At 31.0% G+C, this 23909-nt stretch overlaps 3 protein-coding genes across 3 annotated transcripts; 2 read left to right on the forward strand and 1 right to left on the reverse strand.

Annotated features, from left to right (window-relative positions):
• Window positions 1-546: 546 nt before the first annotated feature.
• On the reverse strand, window positions 547-4327 carry LOC123899536 (peroxisome biogenesis protein 16-like). Its single transcript, XM_045950699.1, has 8 exons — window positions 3980-4327; window positions 3064-3121; window positions 2672-2888; window positions 2282-2565; window positions 1707-1975; window positions 1303-1370; window positions 1153-1214; window positions 547-1044 (listed from the first exon to the last, which is right to left on the reverse strand). Exons 1-8 carry the CDS (start codon window positions 4046-4048, stop codon window positions 983-985), a joined length of 1089 nt encoding a protein of 362 aa, XP_045806655.1. The 5' UTR covers window positions 4049-4327; the 3' UTR covers window positions 547-982.
• Window positions 4328-14789: 10462 nt separating this feature from the next.
• On the forward strand, window positions 14790-15603 carry LOC123899400 (agamous-like MADS-box protein AGL80). Its single transcript, XM_045950512.1, has one exon. It carries the CDS (start codon window positions 14847-14849, stop codon window positions 15600-15602), a length of 756 nt encoding a protein of 251 aa, XP_045806468.1. The 5' UTR covers window positions 14790-14846; the 3' UTR covers window position 15603.
• A 5407-nt stretch (window positions 15604-21010) lies between these two features.
• LOC123896032 lies at window positions 21011-21367 on the forward strand. Its single transcript, XM_045946484.1, has one exon. The coding sequence runs from the start codon at window positions 21011-21013 to the stop codon at window positions 21365-21367; it is 357 nt and encodes a 118-aa protein (XP_045802440.1).
• The last annotated feature ends 2542 nt before the right edge of the window (window positions 21368-23909 follow it).

Here is a 23909-nt window from a genome sequence, read left to right on the forward strand (position 1 = left end):
GTGGCAATATTGTTGGCTTCACATTTTTACATGTTTTTCATACAACATGATGCAAAGATGTTTTCTCTTTAGGCCTCCCATGGTTTTTTTTCACCCTCTGAATTTTACTTTTTTGCCCTTCAATAAAAACTTCGGTTTCTGTTAACTGAAATTTTCCTAAATTTGAACTAGAAAAAACTTCGATTTCTGCGAATCGAAGTTTTTATAAGGGCAAAATTGAAATATTTGGGGTATAAAAGATACATCTGGGGCCCGAAGAGAAAACATCTTATGCAAATTCACAAAGGGACATTAAAATTCTCAAGAATAATGTAATGTTAGGGCATCGAACATGGACCTTGTTCAAGCATCCAAAGAATATATGCAAGTATTAAAATGTTTGTGCACCAAATAATTGTAACATGTACAAAGATGGTGAATATTTTATTTAAAAGAGGATAAAACTATAAGATAACTTGATTTTGGTATACACTATACACAGTAACACAGATATTGACAGTACATACATTAAGGATATTAAACATAAAGACACAGCTAGACTTTAGATGTAAAAAGCATATTGAACATACATTAAGGATGCAATAAATGATAAACTTATGTTTTTCTTTAAATATGGTTTTAGTTATGTAAATCTGTCTCCTTTTGAATTTAGCCTAAAAAAAATACATTTTTCTAACTTTAATAAACACAATGTAACTCTCCAATTGATGTTCAGAACCATAAATGTAATCCCACCAAGCTCCAATGTGTAAGAGTGAAACAAAATCTCCCAATATATATCCAATTGTTGGCAGTTGAACTATCCTTGCAAACAATTGTCTCTCACACTTGCTTGTTTCTTGCTTTTCAAGCATAATAGTATCAACTTTTGTTATCACTTCATCATTTGAAAAATTGGAAACAAAAGTTAGTGTGGAAGCATAGTGAGAATATCTTCCCTCAATTATGGAGGGCAATAAGGTCTTTCTATTGGATTTTTGTATCATGATCCTGACATGTAAGTGTATCGTGTTTGAGCTCCAATCGTAAGCTCGACAATTTTCGCTGCAACAATTATATTAAGAAACACATATAAGATATTCAAAGTAGAGTCTACTAATCTAAAATGCAGAAATAGGGTAACAAAATGAAATATATAAATATCAAGCACACCTGTAAGAAATCCTATGGCAGGTATAGGTTCCAAAACTTTCTCCGTGCTTTCGAGTTTTCGCCTAAAAATTTGGGAAGGGACGTTTTAGTATCATCTCTTTTCCTACTTATATGTAAAAAAACAAGAGCAGAATGTTAAATTATTGCTACCTTGTATATTTGCTGAAAAATGGATCTCTCATTAGGTAAAGTACGAATAACAGCTTCCGTCGTTTAACCTGAAGGAAAACTATTTCAGCAGTAGCTCTTCAATGGGTTGAACGTTATTGGCAAATAAGGTAGTTCTAGATAGTGTTGTCTTGTCATTCACGGATCATAGAAAATAGCGGCTTGTTCAAATTCCGCTACATAACAGTGTTATAGCACCCCTATAGCCACTATTTGAAAACATTTTGTATGATATAGTGTACGGCAGAGTGATTTATTTAAATTCCACTACGCTATAGCATCACTGTTTAACAACAACGGTTCTAAATGTAGTATATTCAATCCAGAATGCAAGTAAGCCAAATGCATCTTACGTAGTGTGGTTCGAAGTCTAAAGAAACACAAACCTCATCTTTTTCTGGGGCAGAAATATGAATCGTTTTCTGATTTTCACCGGCCACTGTCGTTGTAATAAGTGAGAGAATAATGTTTGATATAGTATCCATAGCCAGTGAAAGAAACCAAGGGGTCCATGATCGAATACCGTATTTTCGAATGAATAAAACATAAATAAGTGGTCTAGTAATGAATAAAACTTCTCCAATCAAAAACAAAGCTCCACGAAGACCCTTTTTCGACAATATGGTGGAAAGTGTAGGTTTCACTACCCTTGAAGCTGTAACAATGCAGTAGAAAACAAGTATTAGTGGAATTTCACATGCATTATAATTAGAGCATAATTTCTATGCTTTGTCGGTGTAAATGTTTTTACACATTTATCCAATCAAATTACACCACGATGATTGATGTCATTTTGTTATATTTGTTCCTAAAATATCTCTGCAAATATCTACTTGGTGAAATGTGATTGAATGCGTGTAAAAAAGCTTAACACCGACAGTGCATACAAATTAAATCCTTATAAGTATAATAATCTATTCCATTACAGAATAGTGCTAAAAGTATCTTTAGAATGGATTACCAGTGGACTCCATGATTGCTTGTTGGTGATTAACCCTACGTAACCACACCGGTTCTGACACCATCCTTGCTTTTTCTCCAAATTGACTTAAAGCAGACAGTGCTCTTCCTTCCAAATTCCACGGGTTAGTTCCAGGATTATAGCGCCGTTTTGGGTTTACGGCTATTTGATGTTGTGAAGTAGAAGAATCATTTGAATGCATCGCATCATCATTAGATGTCTCCCCTCCATGTAACAACATTTTATATCCACTCTTTCGAAACAAAGATAATCGAACCAGTACCCTGAGTTACACTGACTCAAGCTAATAAGAAAAACGGATCGATGATTACAGATATAAAATGACATCTTGAGGAAACTATGCTAAATTAATTACATTATGCTGCTTACTTGGTTGCTTCGGTAACAGCAAGGAAATTCCATTTCTTATCATCACCATAGTAATGTTGTGCCACGACTTCAACTAATGTTTCCACATCCTTTATTGCAGATAAGCATAATGGATACGGAAATGAATTAGGCTCAACAGAGCCTGTAATATTTTGGTTAGGCGCAGTATCAATTACATGTTCATTGATAGCTGTGATGATTCCCAAAATGGTTGTCACTACATGAAATCGTGAAATTTTCAGTAAGGAACCAATTTCACGACAATGTTGGTTATGGTAAACTACTAAACTAGGAAAACATAATATGAGTTGGTAATTCGCAACTTGAACAGCATGTTATACTAAATTTCAACTCAAAAGAAGAAGCCAAAAGTTACCAAAAGTTCACAAAACCTGCTTCTGGTCCAATCTCTGATTCAGAAAATCGTTCAGGAAGAAGCCATGTCAATCCCTGTCAACATTTTCAATCCTCAAATAAGATGACAAGTGGTGTACCGGGTGTACAAACTACAAAGGCTTGTATGCAACAATGTTTCAACAGTGTCCTCCGTAGACTTGTTTCAACAATCATAATCACAGAAAACTGGTTGTTCAATTTGCTTTTAAGGTTCCATTTTCAGTTTATATTCAAATTACAAAACAGCGAAATGGCTAGATTATATGAAGTAAATGGTGAAATGATGATTATAAACAAAAAACAGCATAAGATAAGCACTTCATAATGCAACAATAGCCAAACCTAACCAAGTAACAAACAACAAAACTCATAGCGGAAATGCAGAATCACCATTTTCCTCTAATTTTTGGGTTACTATAGTGCAGTTTATCAATATTGCAACAGGCCAACAAGTAATAACTAGCCATGTATCACCGACACTTCTTATTTTAGTTGCTACATACACCAAGACGACACCAAAACATGTGGTTACTTTCAATCACTTCTATTTTCTCAAATAATTACTAATATCCACGTGTCATTGCCGTGTCCGGTATCTGTGTTATTGCTTCATAGATAATAACAACACAAAATCATGACATTTATAAAAAAAAATGACTTCATACACCAAGACGACACCGAAACATGTGCTGGATACATTCAATCACTTCTATTTTCTCTCAAATTATTACTTATATCTACATGTCATTGTCGTGTCCAGTGTCTGTGTTATTGCTTCATAGATAATTAACACACAAAAGCACAACCTTTCTAAAAAATTGACTATGGAAGGTAAATTAATTATAAAAAAATGATAATATTGAATTAAACAAAACAATATTGTCAAATTGTTAATCAAAAACATAAACTTACATTGGCCAGAGATTCTAAAGAGTGCACATATTCTTTGTTCTGTCTAACCCATCTTTTATAAGCTTCCATAGCTTTAAAAACTCCAAAAAATTATACAAAAACAAAAGATAAAAATAGCATAGACTAAGAGCTAAACCATCCTCAAAGAAGATATTGGAAACGACCCAGTTGGTCAAGATGCAAACTTTCGATACAATTTGCGTGAATTGGAGATGGGTTTCAATTCAATCAGAAAAACATGGAACCTAGAGAACGAAACGAGGGTTGGTTATATTTGATGAATTGAAGGATCTATTTCTAACCGTTGATTTGTCCACTCTTGCATTTTTAGATAAAATCGATTAAACCGACAAACCAAGTTAAATTGACAATGAGTTAAATTGTTATGCACCGTCGATGTAAAATTTTTTTACATATACATCCAATGACGTGTTGCCACATCACTTAATGAATGTGATACATTATGTGTTTTTTAATTATCATACATGATGTATCGTTATATTATTGGACGAATGTGCAAAATAACTTTACACTGACGGTTCATATAAATTAAATTCAATTGACAATTAACCGGTTTAAATTGGATTCATATAAAAAACCGAATTAAATTGAAGAAAATTTTGTACCAAATTTTTTTTTGAAGAAAATTGAATTAGATCGGTTTGGTTCTAAATTTTAAAAATTGATTAATCACAAACCGGACATCTTATTTAATGAAATTTCACTACTAAGATTTTTTTTAACGGTTAAATTTTATTAATAATAAAACCGAGTCCAAGACAAGCACGGTACACATAAGAGTACAACAGAAAGTAAGAAATATAAACGGCGTAACACCTAAATCCGCCAATAGCAATTACATCCCTTTAAAACCCCTAACCAAATTGATCTCAAAGTACAACAAAAGCAAAAGAACCACCTATGCCAACACCTCAACCATCCTTCTCAACAATAAACCTCGTCGCATCAACCACAACCGAAACGACAATCCCTAAACCAACCAAGAGTCGCTGCACACCATACTCCATCACCTTTGAATGCCACCAACACCAACACAAAGACCCAACTCAAGAAGACCATAAGCCAAACCTATTGGGATATCAAAACCACACCGACTCAAGAGATAATACACAGAGCAGCCAACAATCACGAAGAACAACTAAACTCAAAACAAAAACACACAAAGCCAGCGGCGTAAATGGCTAAAACCATGGCAACACGAAATTTTTGGAGAGAGGCGATGAAGCTCCGCAGAGGTTCTGTTTTGACAGTGAGGGAAAGATAAGCCCAATAAAGAACACCTTACAAATCTCAATCGCCAAACAAACTAAATTACAACAACCCATCCCCGACAAAATGAATGCAGCCGCGACTAGAAGCCACACACAACACCAGTTCAATCTCTCATAAGTAGCAACAACATCACAAAAACTAAAGGATGGCAGAACCAGCGTAGTCGAAAACACCGTCCACGACAGCAAACAGACTCCGGCGGGTGCTTAAAACCACCATGAAACAAAACCTGCGAACACAAGATCTGTGAAATAGATAGAACCAGCGACCCAAAAACCACCATGAAATCACAACCCATAAAACCACCATAAGCCACCATGAAACAAAACCCACAACCATGAAACAAGATCCAAACTCAGATCCGTCACTATGACCCTTAAACCCCACGTACCGAATACCACCATCACGCGTTCGGAAGAAGGCAAAAACACATTAACACCAAAAACCCAACAACACCCTCAGCCCACCCTTACCAACACAACCCGAAGAAGAGAAGAACAAAGCCAAATCTCGTCAGAGAAGAAGAACAATCGGCGACGAAAACACTTCCGACGAGCAAACCACGACAAACCGAACAAACACCATCGCAAGCGGAAATTTCCGGCGAAAACAACAACACCATCTCAAGCAACGAAAAACGTGTGAACCCATAAACCCAAACAACACCAACTCTGGCGGCGCCGAAACTGGATCAAGGTGGTGCGGAGGGCCGCGCCACTCATCGCACCACCAGAGGATGGATCTACATCTTGAAGGCCAAGATGTGGATATGGGGATGTGGCGGCAGAGTGATCTAGTTTAGTGAGAAGTCAGAGAGCTTAATTTCACTATTAAGATGAATAAGTGAAATGTCCGAAAATTCAACTCTAAATCCTATATATATATATATATATATATATATATATATATATATATATATATATATATATAATGCGATATCCACTATTTCAAAACAAAAATGATCATAAAAATAAAATAAATTGTAGAAACGGTGCAACAACAAAGAATAAAGTAGATACTGAAATTCATTTATTAATATTACTATGGGATAAGAAATAATATTACAAATCAATTATTGGAGGATCCTAGAACCAGCGTAGTCGAAAACACCGTCCACGACAGCAAACAGACTCCGGCGGGTGCTTAAAACCACCATGAAACAAAACCTGCGAACACAAGATCTGTGAAATAGATAGAACCAGCGACCCAAAAACCACCATGAAATCACAACCCATAAAACCACCATAAGCCACCATGAAACAAAACCCACAACCATGAAACAAGATCCAAACTCAGATCCGTCACTATGACCCTTAAACCCCACGTACCGAATACCACCATCACGCGTTCGGAAGAAGGCAAAAACACATTAACACCAAAAACCCAACAACACCCTCAGCCCACCCTTACCAACACAACCCGAAGAAGAGAAGAACAAAGCCAAATCTCGTCAGAGAAGAAGAACAATCGGCGACGAAAACACTTCCGACGAGCAAACCACGACAAACCGAACAAACACCATCGCAAGCGGAAATTTCCGGCAAAAACAACAACACCATCTCAAGCAACGAAAAACGTGTGAACCCATAAACCCAAACAACACCAACTCTGGCGGCGCCGAAACTGGATCAAGGTGGTGCGGAGGGCCGCGCCACTCATCGCACCACCAGAGGATGGATCTACATCTTGAAGGCCAAGATGTGGATATGGGGATGTGGCGGCAGAGTGATCTAGTTTAGTGAGAAGTCAGAGAGCTTAATTTCACTATTAAGATGAATAAGTGAAATGTCCGAAAATTCAACTCTAAATCCTATATATATATATATATATATATATATATATATATATATATATATATATATATATATATATATATATAATGCGATATCCACTATTTCAAAACAAAAATGATCATAAAAATAAAATAAATTGTAGAAACGGTGCAACAACAAAGAATAAAGTAGATACTGAAATTCATTTATTAATATTACTATGGGATAAGAAATAATATTACAAATCAATTATTGGAGGATCCTAATGGGATCACCCCATACTGTCTCTTTTGTCCAGTGAACACGGTCAAAAGTATGGAAAAAACCATCGACTTTTATAATCCAAAAATCGGGTTTAATTTCACCAGTTTGTTTAAGATTCACGAAGAAAATAGCCTCTAAATGACCCCAACTCACTTTACATGCTAAGGGAAAGTAATCGGCAACATGCATTTCAATATTTTTTCCTGGCCATGTTGTAAACTTTTGAAGGCCACAATTAAAGTATAATGATTCTGAACCTAGTGGTAATGCAATAAATATTTTAACGACACTGGATGTCTTGACCTTGACTAAATTATTCATGGTTTGATTTTCTTGAAGTAGGTCAGTTGAAGCATTACACATAGTAGAAATTATAAGAGTAAGAAAGAGGGCACCATAGCATTTGACTAACATTTTTGAAAATTTAATGTGAGATTTGTTGATTAAAAATGATGAAACAAATGTGCACATACTACACACATATATATAAGTTAAAACTTCACAAGTGTGATAATAAATAAAATTTATGTTTGACCCAAATGAGTCAAAAGCTTGACGAAAATAACATTCAAAGAGTCAAAAGCTTAACTAAAATTAAATTTTAAAAAAAGTCAATTCTAAAATGAAATACTCATATTTTATGTGATGCACATGGTGCATAAGTTTCCAATAACATTATAACGAATATAAATTTTACCAAATTCACCGTTTGATTGAAATATTATATATATATATATATATATATATATATATATATATATATATATATATATATAGATCATCCATAATTTTTTTTTAAAGAAATTGAAAATCATTTGATATTTTATTTAGATCCATCAAGATTAACGGTATTCAATAAAAACTCAAAAACCATTAATCTTGATGAGTCTCAACAACATTAAATGAGTTTCAATTTCTCTAAATTTTTTTTATGGATAATCTATATGATATAATTTTTCAATCCAACGATAGATTTTGTAAAATTTGTATTCTCATTATAACGTTATTCGAAATTTGTGCACCATATACCACATAAATGACTATTTCATGTTAGTCAAAATTTAAAAAATTGTACAAGAAAAAAAACTTAATCAATGCCAACAAGTCAAATGTATTAGATACAAAATTTGGACCCAATACATTTTGACTTTTCAAAATATGTTTTGTATTTGGTTTACTTGACTTTAGGTAAACTTTTGTAGTCTACCTCGGTATGTCTTGTAGGGATGGCAAAAAAACCCAAACCCGAGAGACCCGTCCGAACCCAAACCCAAGTCAACGGGCAAAACCCGATTTGACTGGGTTTGGGTTTGGGTGACACCCGATAATATGGGTGTGGGTTTGGTATCAGTCAAACCCACACCCGAAACCCATACACCCACCCGAAATATTTTATAATTACCTAATTACCCCCATAGTCTTCCTCAGTTTCCTTGGAAGACCTTAAATTTTAGTTGTAATTTAATTTCTTGAAAGTCTATGTTTGAATTTCCTTGGAAGACCTTAATTTTAGTTGTAATTTAATTCAAAGTCTATGTTGGAATTTAATTTCTTAAATTTGCAAATTATTTTCAAATGTGCTGCGGGTTTGGGTTTGGGTGGAAAAAACCCGAACCCAATGGGTGTGGGCGTGGGCATTGTTTTGCCACCCGAACAGCCTTTGGGTTTGGGTTTGGGTTTGGGTGATGATTTCGGGTGTGGGTTTGGTAAGTGTCAAACCCGCACCCATGGGCGCCCGTTGCCATCCCTAATGTCTTGTGCTGGGGGCTGTTTTATGTTAATATATCTCATTTTGCCTTGTTAAAAAAAAATTGTGTTTGCTTATATTTTATTCCAAAAGATATTATTGATTTTTAAGAGCTTAACTTTGTAACTTTAATGTATAAAATTCAAATTTATTTTAATTAATAAAAACTTCTATACCTATATATAAAGATGATACACAAAATTTTGCTGTAAACTTTTTATAATACCAACAATACCCTTGACATAAGACACCATAACATAACATAACATAACATAAGACTTTTTTTTAGTAGCAAAAATCTTTTATTAACAAATTCACTATAACATAAGATTTTTTTTAGTAAATTTTTTTTTATTAACAAACTCACCATAACATAAGACATGTTTTTTTTTTTTACATAAATTTGCATAATGAACACAGACAGGTGCGTTGGCCGCTAGTAATTAATAAAAACTAATCACTAAAACAAAATAGTTTAAATTTATTTTAGTTTTTTTATGCAAAATTAGAAGTGCTAAATCAATACTTTCAAAAGTATTACTAACATTAAAAATAAAATTAAAAGGCGGGGGCGTAAATCAAGTCCATAAAATAAAATTAACAAAAACAAAAATCAAACAAGTCAAATATGTCCCGAAAGAAATATGAGAAACTCTAAACTGAGCCATATCCATACATTTAATTTCCACCCTAGCTATAAAGATGATAAACTCTAAACTGAAAAGTTCTAATCAAATTTAAGATCATTTTCAATTGATGTGAAGCTTCCAATTGGTCATTAGTCAAAAATAATGTTAAACTATGTTGCTTAACTAATTCAAGCACCCAAACCAACATTAAATTTTCAGGTAAAATGAATATTGATTTTATATAAATTAAATTACAGTATATTTTCATCTTAAAAACAAATATTTTTTTTACAAAATATCCATATCTCAAAAATCAAAACTATAAGAAAATGAACACAAACTTCATCAACTTCAATTATTGATGTGACCATTTGATCTACTATAATCAATCAGAAGAAAGAAACATAGCAAGAATATGTAAGAGACAAATATGAAAATCTAATAACAATTAAAGATCTATGAAACCAAATAAAACAAAATAAAAGTATGGGAATGTACGTAACCTTAGGAACCTATAATTGTAACTCCCGCGACGCCTATGAACGATAAGTGTGCTCATGCGAAAACCATAGTCGTCTAAATGCTTGACGAAGTTTGACATATCTACTTCTATAGTACTCAAGCGAAAAGCATAGTCGTCGAATTGCCTCCTTCTTCTCCTCAGCCATATCCGAGATCACACCATTCTGTCTAGTTAACTCTTGTTCAAATTCTCCCACTCACAGCTTCAATTGTGATATATATATTTCTTCAAATTTGATATTTGATTGTTCTTTGAGAATATCTTAAAATTAAGCTTATCAATCTTGGCATCGAGTTCGTCTCTTTCAATCATTAGCTTATCGAACTCCTTTTTTGCAGCTACTACATCATTTTTTCTCTGACAAAGTTCTTCTCTCAAAGAACTTATTTCATCTTGCAAAACCATTTGTTGAGTAGCATGCAATTCTTCTTGTTTCAACTTTTCAGCTTCATATTGCCTTAATTTGTTTTCTAATTCATGGTTTCTTGACTCACACTTCTCCAATTTAGAGGTCAATTGTAAATTCATTTCTGACAAACTTGCAATGTCATAATGTATCTCATCTTTCTCCAATGAGAACTTAGCCTTCAAATCAAGCATTTCCGAGTTCAACTTTTGCACCCGAAACTCATGGCTTGTTTTAACAGCCTCATACTTTATAACCAAATTTTCTAGCATTTGAATATGATTTCTCCCTAAAACTACCTCGCATTCTAATTTAACCATATTTTCCTGTGTCACTTTAAGCTGATCTTGCAATTCCCTTACTACCAAGTTCCTTTCTTAAAATTGCAATATCATCTTTTGATATCTTGAGTTGTTCATTAGCATCCTCGAGCTTTTCCGCCATATTTGCAACCTTGTTGACATAATGAGGAATCTGAGTATCCAATTCAACATTTTTCTTTCGCAATTTAGCGAGCTGATTCTCCCTTTCCTCAATTTGAATCTTCATTTTGAAAATCTCTTCTTCCGAAAGCTCCTTTTGTTTATGCACTTCTTCCTCTTTTAGCTTCAATTCTTCACGCACATTACCGAGCTGATTCTCCCTTTCATTGAACTTTTTAAGCAACTCATCATAATTTCTATTGTCAATCTCCCACAACAAACTATCATCTGTATTTTCCACTCCAACAAATTGGTTTTCTTTTTCCATTTCAAGATGCTTCACTTCCAAGTTAATACCTTCAAGGGGTCCTTCAGATGTCCCATCGCAATTGACTACGGACAAGATATCAGTTTCAGGTTCGGAGTCCCAAGACGATAAAGGTGATTCACAACCCTCATTCACATAAGACACATAGCTATTTTCACCATCAAAGTTATTAGGGAAGTCCATATTGAGAGGTTGAAGGCCAGAATCAGAATCGCTAGAGCCCTCCATCTGAAACTCTATGATAAAAATTCTGCACTTGAAGAAAGAAAGAAAATGTTTAAAGCATGTTTACGAAGAAAGATGCAATATGGAAGTTACTACTAGTCATGAAAGTTCATATTATCCTATGCACAATGCTTTCTACTCTCCCTTTTTCTCTTCTGTGTAATAAAAACCCTAAATAGATGCATACAAACCTTTTATTTCCAATCATCAACAATAAAAAAGGAAACAGGCAAACCACCATTTTGATCCCTGAAAATGTATCTCGCAGAGTCTCAGTCACATTCATCACTGAATATATCAAATTTGCAATTAAGTCCAAAAGTGTCTATTTTATTGGTCATTTTGATCCTCAAATATGTTTTTAGATAGTCAATATAGTTTTCAAATGTGTTTTTTCCTTATTCGGTTTAGTCTATAAAATTACTAACAAAAGAGGTACTAGAGATGTATTTGCAATTTTGATACATTCAGAAACTAACATGATGGCGAGTTACACTTCCAAAAATTAAAATAGTCGTTTGCCCAAAAGGAGCACAATCCTAGTTCTCAAGTCAATATTATCAGACCAACCAAGTGGGTTATCGGTTGTATTGTTAAACTTATTTGTGGCAAAATCTAAAACTAGGGGTAAAAAAAGAAAAACAAATAGATATAGTTCTCGACTATGAAACACAATTCGGCCGAAACCGACACCATACATATGATTAGATTAGATAAATTATGTTATTTTCTTAAATTATAATCGGTGTTGATATCTTGGTCCGAATTGTGTATGTGTCCGTGGTTCATCCATGCTCAGTAGTCACTGACCTGAATGGAGCTAAAATGACCGAAAGAAGAATGATGATGATGATGATGATGATGATGATGATGAATGAAGTACAGTCAAAGGGTTAGGTTTTGATGCATGCCGCGACTATTAACAAATTATGTGGTGTTACTTGTTACGAGTAGTTGATAGTGTCCACCTTTTACGATCTACTCGAAGTTTTTTTTTTTTTTGAAGTTTTATTCAATTTATTTCATTTTTTTTAAACGCATCATATTTGGATAAACATTAAAATAAATAAAAAGTGAACCTCGGTATATGTCTAAATAAGATATATATTAAATGATTCTTTTTTTTTCTTATTGGATTTTCAAAATTGTTTACTAATTCTTTTTTTTATGAAAAATTGTGTTTTTTCTTTAATTGATGAAAAATTGTTTATTTATCACAAAAAAAAATGAAAAATTGTTTATTATGTACAATAATAGAATCTTTAAACTCAAATAGACACTATAGACTCAAACTATATATTTTAGTCAAAAGTGTCTTAAATAAAATAAATTCAATTTCAATTTGCTAGAGTCGCCTTTTATTTTAATGAGGTAACTCAACCATGATTAAAGAAAAATATATTGATCTCACTGATGATTTGAAAATTAGTACTTTCTCTATTAGTACATTGTGTGATTTTGTTGTTCTACAAATTTATATTTTCATTGGATTTCAAATTCAAATTGGTGAAATTTTACATTTTGAATTTGACGGGGACGTACTATTGCGACATACTAGAGTTAGTTAATAGGTTATAAAGTTGGTTAATTAGGAGATTAGAAAGTTAGTTAGACTAGAGTTAGTTAATAGATTATAAAGTTGGTTAATTAGGAGATTAGAAAGTTAGTTAGGGAGTTAATTACTCCAAATAACTCTATAAGTCATAGTACATTTTTTTCATTCATTTTTATCAATCTATATTCATTCAATAGGAATTCTTATGAGTATCTTCCTCATGAATACTCCTATACATTCTATCTTGCCGACATCTATGATTTTTATCCCTTCATTCCATGATTCATAACAGCGTTATTTTCTACTCCTTCCTCTGTTCCAAAACTTTGGTCCTTCTAGAGGTTTGCACATGAATTAAGAAATAATAAAAATTGATAAGTTAAATAATTCTAAATGTTGCTTTATTAAGAAAGAGAAAACTCTTTTAATGAATGTTTTAGTTTTTGTAAGGGTATAAATGGTAAAACATCATTAATTGTATCTTAGTTTCTTAAAAGAACTAAAATTTTGAGATAAAACTAAAAGGACAAAAAAAATTGAGATTGAGTGGGTATTTGCTAATGGTGGCGTTTAGGGTGCACAAAATGTAAAATTTGTGCACCATACACAAAGTATCAAAAAGTTATAGTGAAAATATCTTCTCCAATTAACTTTTTAAATTGTAAAAAATAATCTTTTTAATATAAATTGTTGTCTCGATTTATTTGAAGAAAATATAGAATAAAAATATCTATAGCTATACGAAAAACCTTATTAATCTATCAAAATATATATATATATATATATATATATATATATATATATATATATATATCAAATAACTTATAATTTATAAAAGTCATACAATATTCAAGATGGTTTCGTGAATAGCTTTATTATATGCCAGACAGGCGCGTTCCGCGCCTGCCTGTGACTGACTTATGTTAAAAAAAAAAGTCTTATATTATGATGAATTTGTTAATAAAAGATTTTTATTGCTAAAAAAATAAGAATATTGTTGGTATTATGAAAAATCGATACCAAAAATATTTGTATTATCTTTTTATATAGTATAGATGTAGTATTAAGTTGGTAATCATTCATGTATAGGCAACCCATTTGCCACTTATTCACATTTATGATTTGAATTTTTTAAATTGATTAGTTAATGGAAGTTGTGAAACTAAGTCAAGGGTAAAATAAGTATATTGAAAAGTTCATCCCAAACTCATATATACTTTTTATATAATGTTATAGATATATTATATTAGGAAAAATAGTTTTTAAAGAATAACTTAATAATTTTTAGTGATATATACTATAAAGATAAGATACTAAAAACTGATTGTAAATATAATAATCTATGTCGATGTGCATGTATACTTCTGTAGAGAATAAATTTTTGATACATGATAATTGATACATGATTCAATCAATTAAATCATTTCAAATACTGTAAATTATACATATTAAATGTCATAAAAACATTTGATTCCCTAAATCTTTCATGGAGGGTATACCAATAAAGTGACATTTTATAGTACAATGAATGCCAGTTGGAAATTACTCATACATACCCACCTAATAACTTCTACAAATCAATCCAAGTATATAAAATTGGTCTATATATAAAAAATATAGTGAGATATTATTCATCACAAAAATTACAATATTCAACTTTTTTTTTCTCAATTTTCTTTTGCCTTTATTCTGGTCACAATATCATGACTAGAAAAAAGGTGAAACTTGCTTTCATTTCAAATGATGTTGCAAGAAAAACAACATATAAGAAAAGGCAAAAGGGTCTATTGAAGAAGGTTGAAGAACTAAGCACCCTTTGCGGAATTGATGCATGCGCTATAATTTATGGCCCTTATGATCCTCAACCTGAGATTTGGCCAACACCGCAGGGAGTTCAAAGTGTGCTCTCAAAATTCAGGACGATACCTGAATTTGAGAAGAGCAAAAAAATGTTGAATCAAGAGACATTCATGCAACAAAGGATTTTGAAGGCTAAAGATCAAGTGAAGAAGCAAATGAAAGATAATAAGGAGAAAGAGATGACACTTCTAATGTTTCAATGCCTTAATTTAGGTGAAATTGTACACAACAATTTGTCAAGGACTGATTTGAATCATCTTGATTGGTTGATCGATCAAAATTTGAAGGACATTGATAAAAGGTTGGAAGTAGAAGATAATAATTATAATAATGGCCCAAGTCAAATCATAACTACTCAAAACCAAGTTCCAGTCCAAATGGCACTACCACCGTCGTCGCCACCACCGGCAACACCTTGGAAGGAGGAAATGACAATGGTGATGGGTCATAGTGGAATGACAATGAATAATGATGACATCATGCAAAGGAAGTTCTTGATGGATTTGATGGTGAATGGTAATGGAGATGAGACAATTCCATTTGGTCATCCTCATGATGCAAATCTTCAAAGTGGATTTTGGTCTAATCAACTACCTTAAATAAAAGCACGTGCATTTGTTTGATGTTTTCTCTTTTGATTTCCCCGTGATTTTTTTATACTCTTGATATTTTAATTTTGTCCTTATAAAAAATTTCGGTTTTTATAAACTGAAATTTGTTTTCAAGATAAAAAAAAGTTTCGGTTTTTATAAACCGAAGTTTTTTGCAAGGATAAAATTTGAAATTTAGGAACATAAAAGAAAGACGGGATCGGGAGAGAAATAGCATACTCTTGGAGATGGATATGTCCTAAGTAACCCCAATTTTTTAATCTGTCATGATATGGTCTTCTTCTTCTCTTTTTTTTTTTAATTTCTTTGGGTGTATGTGAAGACACAACTATAATTTGTTATGGTTTAATCTTCCCATCTTTATTTCTTATGTGTAATTTTGTCATCTTGTGCGACTATGGTTTCACATGTTTATTGATATGCTTCTAAATTACGAGGGGGTGAACAAGGGGTGTACATAGATTAGGTAAATCCGGTCGATCCGGTCAAACCCACCCAATCTAACTCAAAAAAGTGGGTTGGATCGGGCAAGTGGGTGGATCTGGATTTCAAAAGTGAAAAACCCATAAAAAAGTTTGGGTTTCGGGTAAAATCGAATCCACCCAAAAAATTCACTGACCTAGTAGTGCTATAATTTTTGAAATATTTTTATGAAAATACTAAAGATTTTGTCATTTATCATTAAATATTTTTATATTGAAAATAAGTTATTCTATTTTTTAAGAAAATAAAAAGATTGAATAATTTTTATAAACAAATATGATAATTCATCGCACTATTTTTTAAAAAATAAGAATATTAAATAATTTTCATAAACAAATATGATTATTCTTCGTTTAGTCATTTGATATTTAAAAAAGGAAAAAAAAATCATTTGGATAACACATTATCCAACCCGTAAATTAGTGGGTATACACAAAAAGTAGGTGATTACTTTTTATAGTGAACAAAAGTTACATTATTTTTCAAAAAAAATACAATAAAATACAATGGTTGAGTTATTTTTATGAAAAAATATGATGATTCGACATTTATATTTTTAATATAAAAAAATAGAAAAATAATTCGGGTAACCCACTACCCAACTCAATCCAACCCGAAAATTAGTGGGTTTACCCATCCCAGACCAATGTTATAACGGGTGGTTATTTACTATATCCAATCCGGAGTACCTTATGTGGTTCGGGTTTTGGTTTTGGTCAAACCCAACCCAATCCGGCCCACGTATACCACTAGGGTGGACACGGGGTCACCCGACTCGAAATTGAGAAATCCAGGGGAAAAAAAAAAGAAGGGGAGGGGGTCTTGGGGAAGAATTTTTTTTTTTCTACCCCAATAATTGTCAATCTACCCCAACATTAATTTTGAATGGACGAATTTACCCTCAGATATAAACTAAAATCCTGAAGAAAAAAATTTGTTTACCAGAACACTTTGGAAAAAAGTGTTCTAATATGTAAATTTTTTTTGGTTACCGGAACACTTTGAAAAAAAATGTTCAGCTATATAAAATTTTTCTAATTTTTTTTTACTTGAACACTTTGAAAAAAATGTGTAGGTATGTAAAATTTTTGCAAATTTATTTTGTTACCTACACACTTTGAAAAAAAGTGTTTATGTAAAAATTTTATAATTTTTTTTTGTTACCTGAACACTTTGAAAAAAAGTGTGTAGGTATGTAAAATTTTTCCAAATTTATTTTGTTACCTACACACTTTGGAAAAAAATATTCAGGTATGTAAAAATTTTCTAATTTTTTTTTGTTACATGAACACTTTGAAAAAAAGTGTGTAGGTAACAAAATAAATTTTGAAAGATTTTACATACCTACACACTTTTTTCAAAGTGTTCAGGTAAAATAAAATTAGATTTTTTATTTTTACCGGAACACTTTGGAAAAAAGTGTTTTGATATGTAAATTTTTTTTGGTTACCGGAACACTTTGGAAAAAAATGTTCAGGTATATAAAATTTTTCTAATTTTTTTTTATCTGAACACTTTGAAAAAAAGTGTGTAGGTATGTAAAATTTTTCCAAATTTATTTTGTTACCTACACACTTTGGAAAAAAGTGTTCAGGTATGTAAAATTTTTCTAATTTGTTTTTGTTACTTGAACACTTTGAAAAAAAGTGTGTAGGTATGTAAAATTTGTCCAAATTTATTTTGTTACCTACACACTTTGAAAAAAAGTGTTCATGTATGTAAAAGTATTTAGGTAACAAAAAAAAATTAGAAAAATTTTCCATACCTGAACACATTTTTCCAAAGTGTGTAGGTAACAAAATAAATTTGGAAAATTTTTACATACCTACACACTTTTTTTCAAAGTGTTCAGGTAAAAAAAAAAAAATTTATATACCTGAACACTTTTTTTCAAAGTGTTCCGGTAACAAAAAAAAATTACATATCAAAACATTTTTTTCCAAAGTGTTCCGGTAACCAAAATTTTTTCTTCAGGGTTTTAGTTTATATATGAGGGTAAATTCGTTCATTCAAAATTAATGTTGGGGTAGATTGACAATTGTTGGGGGTAAAAAAAAACAAATTTCCTTGGGGAAGTGGTTGTACGGATGATCCACTCAATTTCATGTGAATAGATGTGGGCTGGATTGGATGATAGAACATTGTTCATTTGGACCAATACCCATTCAACTTTTTTTAATTCTTTTATTAAAATGAAGATTAATCGAATATTTGTTCTCTTGCGTTTATTTTAAGTTTTAAGTTGGTCTTTTATATTTTAAACGTTTAAAGTTGGTCCTTTAAGTTTCTAAGATTTGGATTAGTTGTCCTTATTTAATTATCTTTATAAGACAAACTAATTCAAATTATAGAAATTTGAGGGGCCAACTTAAAACGTTTAAAACATAAGGAACCAATTTGAAACGTTAACTTTAAACTTAAAATAAACGTAAGGAACCAAATTTATATTTAAATTTAAACTTCAAAATAATAATAGTAATAACAAAAGGATACAAATACGCCATCGATTTTGGTTATGAAGAGATGGATTTTTGGAAACCGACATCTTCCGCATTCAACGTTCATTTTTCATAATTTTTTACACAAGACTCCTGACCCGTACCGGACCAAATGCTTTCATGAGTTGACGGTTATGCTGATTTCAAGTCGGGTTGCAGGTCTGTGCTCAGCCCTAATTCTATCCAAAAACTAAGTTTTACTTCGCTTATAAATTTGTTTAAGTAGCTATTTTCTATTGATTGTTGAATAAACTACACAAATTTTTTTTAAGGATAATATTTTTTTTTTTAAATAAAATAAAAACTTATCAATATCTTATGACTTCCGACATATAGGTGTGTAATTTTTTCTCTATACCTATTTATATAAGGATTTAATTGATATTCACTGACGGTGTAAAATAATTTTACACTGTCAACTAATATCAACCATGTTTTTCGTCACATTATCCCACTTCACCCCATTTTCTTGACATGACATGGCAAAATGATGATTATTTATTGGACAATCGTGTAAAACTATTTTACACCGTTAGTGCATATCAATTAAAATCTTTATATAATTAAAAATCTCCTTGTCACTAGACACGTGCAACTCAAAATACTCAACTAAAATTGTCCATGTTTCAATAAAGAAGTAAAAATAAAAACATTCCATGTTTCTTCTTAATATAATTTGGGTGAGTGAGCCAAATCCCAAGCATTCAAATCATGACCGACCATAATAAGCTTGTCAAGAGCCCTACCATCCATAACCATAAGTCTTTATAATATCATTCGGTTTGAACAATCATTCAGTCGGAAATCCAGACTTAACCAATCAAAAGCCACCATTGAATTTTTAAGATGTTTTACTATCATTTTCATTTATTAATTTTTTTTTACAATTTTAATAATGACATGTCAGAAAAAAAGTCATTTAAAACTTGTTATGTGAACTTTTGTAAAAAAAAATAGAGACTAAAATTGAAAATAAAAATTTAGAGAGACCAAAGTTAAAAAATAATAATAATAATTAAACCAAAATAAAAGTTAGCATTTTTAAATGAGTTTAATTAATATGTATCGACGGTGTAAAATAGTTTTACACCATCGTCCAATAAATAATCATCATTTTGTCATGTTATGTCAAGAAAGTGGGGGTGATGTGGCGGAAAACATGGTTGATATTGGTTGACAGTGTAAAACTATTTTACACCGTCGGTACATATCAATTAAATCCTATTTAAATAGGAGAAAATAGAAGACGCACCGATAATATAAAATAATTTTACACCGACATCTAAAACGAATATCTTGTATTCTATGAAATCACAAAAATATTTTAAAATAGTTTTACACTGACATGGCAAATCAGTGATTTTTATTGAATAATCATAAAAAATTATTTCACACGGTACATGTCCATTAAACTTTTTAAATACACTAAAAACATATGCAACTCAAAATTTAAAACCAAAGAGTGTAAGAACAAAATATTAAAGAATAAGCTATTACATTTGGTGAGGAATTATAATTTGTGTCATGTTGTGCGCTAAGGGCAGATAATAAATAATAAGGTATCTTATGGCACTGTTTGACCCAATTTTTTTTAGAGCTTATGCAAACAGTTTATGCAATTTTTATATATTATTATAAGTTTGTCAAGGTAGTTTATGATAAAATAGCTTATAAAATTTCAATTTTCACTAGTATGAACTTATAAAATAGCATAAAACATAATTTATATTGCATAAGCTATTTAGATAAGCTCTATAAAAAAACTGCGTCAAACGAGCCTTTAATATAGAAATTATACATTTAGTAATATAAGGAATTTAATGCTTAAAAATAAAAATGTACAAGTTTTAACGAAATAATTTCTACATATACTTCCTTAACATGCGTAGTTAGAGTTTAATTGTTGTGCACTGTCGGTGTAAATATTTTTTACACATACATCCAATGACGCGTTGTCACATCATTTAATGAATGTGACACATCATGTGTTTTTAATTACCATACACGATGTGTCGGTATATTATTGAACGCATGTGCAAAATAACTTTACACTAACGGTGCATATAAATTAAATTCGTGTAGTTATGGTCCATGTTAACATTTTCTTTTAGTGGTTTGCAAAATTATATAGGTCCAAATCTAAGTAACAAACATTCTTTATACAAATAAAAAAAATATTATATTAAAACTTAAAAGATAAGTAGCAAGAAGGTTAGTTTAGCCAAGAAAAAAGAATGTGATTGATGTAAACATGCCATCTTCCCCATTTCTTTCTCCACCTCAACTCCCTTTTCTTAGTAACCGCCAAAACTGATCTTCACACACATCATGCTCCATCATTTTTTCTTTATAAAAACTTTCCAAACCACTCTTTTTTCTCATCAATCTTTCTCTCTTTGATTTCTTGATCATATCATGGCTACTTTCAACTCAAGAAAGGGACTAATCTTATGCTCAAAAGACATAGTTGATGCAGCTTCATGGTATTGTGCTATTATTCTTGTATCCCTCATACTTCTAACCATATTTAGAGAAAGCTCATCTATGATTCAAAATAATAATGATCACAACATCATAGGGAGCAACCATTTCATGTCAAATAAACCATATTGTGATGAAATGTATGTGGTTGGTGAAGGTGAAACACTTAACACAATTAGTGATAAGTGTAATGATCCTTTTATTGTTGAGAATAATCCTCATATACATGATCCTGATGATGTCTTCCCTGGCCTTGTTATCAAGATTACACCTTCAAATCATCATATATAGCTAGAATTAGTTTTCTTTGTTGTGTGTACTTTCTTGGAATTTGCTTCTTGTATATTGTTGTTAGAGTAGGAATAATTTACCTTCAATTCTAGGTGTCGATCATCATCTTTGTAATATATAGTTGTGGAAATTAATTAAGATATATGAAAATTGCAACCATATGTTCTATTTCTATATCAACAAAATAATTTGATTCTTTTAGTTGGTTTGGTGATTGGCGCTGAACTTGGTTAGAGAGAATCACGGTTCGATTCCCTTCAGTCCGAACAATATTAAAACTAGTGGTGAAAGAAAAAAAAATGATTCTTTTGTACAAATAATTTAGTAAATTTGGTTATAATTATTCTTAAAAATTATGATAGATATTGTTTTTGGGGATAGATATGTTTTTCTTTAAAAAAAATGTTTTTATTTCTACAAAATTTTCATGCACCCAGCTTTTGAAATTTTCATGTTTCTAAACTTCTTAAATTTTGAATTATTTTTTAATTTCCAACGTACTTAGAACATTATAAAAAATTTCTTTACAAAAATTTAGTATATTTTAAAATGTAAAAAAACCAAGATAAAACTAATAAAAATCTTAAAATCAAATTTTTAGCTTATTATTTTCGGATGAATTTTTTATAATGTTTCAAGTATATCAGTAAAAAATTATTCGAAGATACTTTGTAGACAATAACAATTAAATTTATTTTATAGGGCCAAAAATATAATTTGATAATTTTGTAGAGAGGAAAGTATATCTAATTCCCACATGAATTCTTCATGTGAGATAATCCCGTTCGATGAACGAACTATCGATGTGGACACATCTCCAATATATTTAAAAATAATAGATATATAGTGAATCGAAGTTGATACAAATTGTTGAAATTAAATCGAAAACCAAAGTTGATAAAACACGGTAGAGGACGATACATAATCTCAATTGGTTTTTGAAATAGATATTTTTTATTGTGAAGATGTTAGTTAAGTATATTAATTACGAGATTTTTCCGACATTATTTGTTAATAGTCGTATGATCTTAATTATGTAGCATTGATGCTACTCTTTAGCATGGACCTCTATAATCAGGTCCATCTAAGGAGCACTCGCTTAAATAAATGTTTGGTTTTTAATTAGATACTCTTAAATATTCATTCAAAAATAAAAATAAGAAAAATGCTAAATATCACGAAATAATGTAATAGATAGATACATTTATTTATGAATAAACGTTATATTATATTTCTATTTATGAAAGTACATGTCGGTTGGAGTACTAGCTACATAATTCATGTCTCTGATAGATTTGTGTTACTATAACGGTTAATGACAAAAAAGAAAAAACACTCTTCCAAAGCATTCATTGTCAAGGAACCATTCTCATAAGAACTCGTGATAGCTAAGGCATGTAAGTCTTTGAATATGACATACACTATAAGATTTTTTTCTTTAAATAGATTATTCATTTTGTTTTTTACACAATAAGTTAAGCTTATTTTGTTATATATATGGCTGAAGGTACGGAGGTGGCGTAAACTAATTAAAGGATATATTAGTTATTAAGTATATCATTATAAATTAACTTGTTCTACTTTTGATAATAAAAAAAAAAAAACAATAAGAGAACAAAATATAAAAAGAAATATAGTGGAAAAAACTTTGTTTGCATAAATCAGATATTTCTATGTACACCTGTAGAAACTAATCTTTTAATTCTTGTTGGAGTAATTTTGACGGCAAACTCGGTTTAACGCTACTGCATGTTCAAGTTAAAGATCGAATCTAAGACTTTGTTTAAGGTAGAAGAGACTCACGCCATCTCATATAAGCTATCTTGAATAATATAAGAACATTTTTTTTTATTACAAAAGAGCAAGTAAAGAGAAACGGCAAAAGTAATTCGAAAATAAAGTTAAAACAATTAATTTTCTTCTTATTAATAGGGAAAAAAAAATTCGTTAAAACACAATTATTTTTTTTGTGGGGTACAAAAACACAATGATTTTTAATTTAAACTTCTTTATTTTTCTAAAAATAATACAAACAAATGCCTTTGGGGCATTGTTTAAGGAACTAAACCTTTTAAGACATTGTTTAAAGAACTAAAAGAAATAACTTTACATTGAAAAAAATCATGTAATTATTACTTTGACAGAGTTTTTGACTTTGATAATTTCTTTTTATAGAATCCTTAAACAATGTTTTTAAGACACTTATTAGCATGATCATTTTTCTAATATTATTTGAAAACTGCATTAATCTATGAAAGACATTAACAAGGTACTAATAAGGTATCTCTATACACAATTAATTTGAAGTTCCATGATTATGTATCTTTTCCTTTCCACTAGCATTTTCTGCCTTAAGAATTTGGGATGGACCCAGCTCTCATGGATTATAGGACATGCACTTGAACAGGAAAGAGTCACATTTGATGTCAAAATGACCAAGGAAAACAGTTGAAGATGACACAACAAGGCAACATCCCTTTCACTTTTCACTTACATCTCTTGCCAATTGTTTTACCGCAAATGGCACAGTCTCCACGGAAAT

This window comes from Trifolium pratense, linkage group LG7 (assembly GCF_020283565.1).
Source record: "Trifolium pratense cultivar HEN17-A07 linkage group LG7, ARS_RC_1.1, whole genome shotgun sequence".
NCBI lineage: Eukaryota > Viridiplantae > Streptophyta > Magnoliopsida > Fabales > Fabaceae > Trifolium > Trifolium pratense.

What these genes read in the sequence shown, in the direction of transcription:
- LOC123896032 (XM_045946484.1), top strand. Translation starts at nt 21,011, where the DNA reads ATGGCTACTTTCAACTCAAGAAAGGGACTAATCTTATGCTCAAAAGAC.
- LOC123899400 (XM_045950512.1), top strand. Translation starts at nt 14,847, where the DNA reads ATGACTAGAAAAAAGGTGAAACTTGCTTTCATTTCAAATGATGTTGCA.
- LOC123899536 (XM_045950699.1), bottom strand. Translation starts at nt 4,048, where the DNA reads ATGGAAGCTTATAAAAGATGGGTTAGACAGAACAAAGAATATGTGCAC. An exon ending in GCTGTTACCGAAGCAACCAA is followed by an intron (nt 2,566 to 2,671) that starts GTAAGCAGCATA and finishes AGTGTAACTCAG; the next exon opens with GGTACTGGTTCGATTATCTT. An exon ending in TTTTTCAGCAAATATACAAG is followed by an intron (nt 1,215 to 1,302) that starts GTAGCAATAATT and finishes CCAAATTTTTAG; the next exon opens with GCGAAAACTCGAAAGCACGG.